Raw genomic sequence first — 3,545 nt, 5'->3', positions numbered from 1 at the left:
AGTTCAAGTGGTTAGGGAGTTCTCCCTGAGGAAGTGACATTCAGAGACATTTGAGACCTGGATGATGAGAGAAGCCACCGTGAGAAGATCTAGGGGACAAGTGTCCAGGGAGAGGGAGAGGGAGAGGCCACAGCGTGGGAACGTGTTCGCCGTGTTGAAGGGGCAGGAGGAAGGCTAGCGAGGCTGCAGCAGGCGAGCAAGTTGGGGAGTGACACTGACAGAGGAAGAGGCTGGGGAGACGGGAGACAAATCATATTGGGCCCTGACGGGCGGGTAAGAAGTTTGAATTTTATCTGAAGAGACATGTGAACTGCTGAGGGTTACAGGAGAGTCCACGTATATTTATTAAAAACAATAATCATAGCTACCAGGGAAAACTGGATTGCAGGGTTCACAAGAATAGTTGGGGGCCCTTGAGGAGCATGGAAGAGCTCCCAGGTGAAGGTTTGGGCTTCAGTTAGTGTTTCTGGCAAAGGCAGCGGGAAAGGGGAAGTGAGCAGATCTGGGAGAGATATGTCCACGACTTGTTACGGATGAAAAGGGGGGGGGGGAAGTACAATCCCTAAGGATTTTATCTTCAATAATCTGATTAAACTTGCTGGAGCTGTGTATTGAGAAAGGGAAGACTATGTAAGAAGTAACTTGAAGGGGGTGGTTAGGAATAAAGGTTTTATGTAGAATTGAACTGATTTTTTGACATTTGTGTGGAGCTGTCAGTTTAATACAGGAGCCTGGAGTTCAGGGCCGGTCAGGGCAGGAGGTGTTTGTGTTGTTGTCATTGACACATGTGCTGCGGTAAACTCCAGGGAAGTGGAGAGAGAGAGAACACATGTGCTGCGGTAAACTCCAGGGAAGTGGAAGAGAGAGAGAGAGAGAGAGAGAGAGAGAGAGAGAGAAGATGCCAAGGGCTGAGCCCAGAGGACCAAAGGCCAATGAGTCACCAGAGGCGACTGAGAAGGGGTGCAGTGTGTTGAGGGAAACCAAGAGAAAGTGATGGAGGGCTGTGAGGGGAAGTAGATTTTTCCAGGAGGGAGTGGCCAGCTGTGGTGAGAACTGCTAGGAGGCAGGGAAGTGAGGACATGCAGAGCAGTAAGCACTGGGTTTGGTGGGTGTGATGTTCACAGACAGTGAAGTGTATGAGACAGAGCCTGAAGGGAAGCTGGGGACTCGAGAACCAGAGATGCTCACTGACCAGCGAGGAGCCATGGAGTGACCTTGAAGGCAGAGGTGACTGGTTATGAAAGCCACCCATTCCACAGCCACCGTTTATTAGTGACCAGAGCAGACAGTCACCACCTGGGGAGGAGGGTGGAGTCATCGACAAGACAAATCTGGTCCCTGCGGCATGGAGCAGCGTCACATGGGCAGTTACTGTGCACCAGGCCTGCATCTGAGTGTGTGACTCTCATAACCATCCTGTCTCACCTGCAGCAATTACAGATGTAATCGCCCATGGAATCTGATTCAGAGGTGCCATTGCCTTCACCTGAGATGTGCCCCATCCCCCACATACAGCGACCTTCCCCCACATCTTGTCACTCAGAGGCCCTGGCCCCGCCCCTGATGGAACTTGGACCCTGTGGTCCCTGCTCCAGGAGCCCCTTTCCTGCCATCTCCCTCCCGTGTGAATGTGCCAGTGGTTGGGCTGTGATGGGCACTTTGGTGAAATCTAAGCTCCAGAGCAAAGGGCGATGCCCAGTTTCATTCCTGGGTCCCGGGCAGCTGGGGCCTGGCACAAGGTCCCTGCCCAGGTGGTAACAGGAGGAGGGGGTGTGGGGAAGGGAGAGGCTGGGGGTTAGGAGGGAGGCATCTAGGAAGGGGCGGTGATGGCACAGTCCTGGCCCAGCCTGGAGCCTGGATCCCCGCGGGGCAGCCCAGTGGATGCCCAGGGGTTAAGGCTACCAGGGGTCTCCCTGCCCTGTGGCCTCCCTCCAGCCCCAGATGAGTGGTCCCGGGCGCTGGCAGAGGGTTGCCGGGTCCTGTGTCCCCACCACCTGTCACCCCGCACTGGGCGACATCGCCATCCTCTCTCACCAGCATGACGGGTCCTTCCTGTCACAGCAGTGCATTTCCTGTATCAGCCTAAGTCTGAGTGTCATTTCTCCAACGGGACGGAGCGGGTGCGGTTCCTGTACAGAGACATCTACAACGGGCAGGAGGACGTGCGTTTCGACAGCGACGTGGGGGAGTTACGCGAGCTGACCGAGCTGGGGCGGCCGGACGCTGAGGCCTGGAACAGCCAGAAGGACTACCTTGAGCGGGAGCGGGCCTATGTGAACACGCTCTGCAGAGAAAGCTACAGGGTGGCTGAGGGATTCCTGGTGCAGAGGCAAAGTGAGCGCGAGGGCAGGAATGGGGTGAAGTAGGGGGGTGGGTGCGCACACAGGGCTGTGAGGAGCACCCCTGAGGGGCCTGAGGGCGGCTGTGGGACCCTGATGTCCTATCCTGTGTATGGCGTTTCCGGGGAGCCCAGTCCTGTCCAGTGGGGGGAGGGTTTGGGGTGCAGCGGGGAGGGAGAGAGGTGGGAGGTGGGAGGAGGGAGTCAGTCTGTCCTGGCCAACCCCTCCCCAGCCGACCCTGAGACCTGGAATAGGGGTGCTGGGTGCACAAGCCTTTCCCTGGGCGGAGGGTCAGGCTGGGTGAGGAGCGGGGCCTCCGAGGCACCTCTGGCCTCTCTGAGCTCCTTTCAGGTCTCAGTGTCTTGTTCCCCCCTCAGTGCCCTGTGTTTACAGAGGGGGTGATGGGGAGCCTGGGTCTCATTGTAATTGTGTTACTTAACACACTGATGTCACACCTACACAGACTGACAGCATTTAAATCAGGGGTCCTCAAACTTTTTAAACAGGGGGCCAGTTCACTGTCCCTCAGACCGTTGGAGGGCCAGACTATAGTTTAAAAAAAAAAACTATGAACAAATTCCTATACACACTGCACGTATCTTATTTTGAAGTAAAAAAAAACAAATGTTTTCGGCAAGCCGCATGTGGCCCGCGGGCCGTAGTTTGAGGACCCCTGATTTAAGTTATTACATTAACTTTTTAGAGTTGTAGCAGTTTACCTTTCATTCTATTTTGTCTAATCTCTTTACATTACGGCGTAATCTCAGTTGAGAAATTGTTTTTTACTTTAAATTTGTCCTTCTTTGATTTCTACGTACATGTTGAACATTTTCCACATACGTGTTGGCTAATGGCTGTTCCTGCTCTAGGAATGGCCTATTGTCCGTCATCCCTGGGGTGACTGGCCTTTTTCTCAGTGATTTTCCGGGTTCTCTAGGCAGCAAGATGGACACTTTGCTAACATGGATTCAGCATTTTCTCCTGCTCCTGGCTTGTGATTTCATTCTGTTTTATTACTTTCCATGTTAGGAATTTAAACATCTTTAAGGTAATGAAATGTACTGCAAAGTTGCTAGCATTGATTCACCATCAATCTTAAATCTACCCTTTTGGCTAGTTCTCCTCCTCCTCCTCCTCCTCCTCCTCCTCCTCCTTCTCCTCTTCCTCCTTTTCTTCCTCTTCCCCTTCTACTCCTCTTCCTCCTCC

General features: G+C 53.5%; 1 protein-coding gene across 1 annotated transcript in view; it reads left to right on the top strand.

Moving 5' to 3' along the window:
• Positions 1-422: 422 nt before the first annotated feature.
• The window catches only part of LOC102760728 (HLA class II histocompatibility antigen, DR beta 5 chain), a 4,610-nt gene continuing 1,487 nt past the window's right edge, over positions 423-3,545 (top strand). Inside the window, 2 exon segments of the mRNA XM_015562778.1 lie at positions 423-438; positions 2,062-2,334. Coding sequence (XP_015418264.1) covers positions 423-438; positions 2,062-2,334 — 289 coding nt within the window.

This window comes from Myotis davidii, unplaced genomic scaffold, assembly GCF_000327345.1.
Source record: "Myotis davidii unplaced genomic scaffold, ASM32734v1 scaffold2838, whole genome shotgun sequence".
Taxonomy (NCBI): domain Eukaryota; kingdom Metazoa; phylum Chordata; class Mammalia; order Chiroptera; family Vespertilionidae; genus Myotis; species Myotis davidii.
The sequence above is the reverse complement of the archived record's forward strand: the minus strand, read 5'-3'. Positions and strand labels throughout refer to the sequence as shown.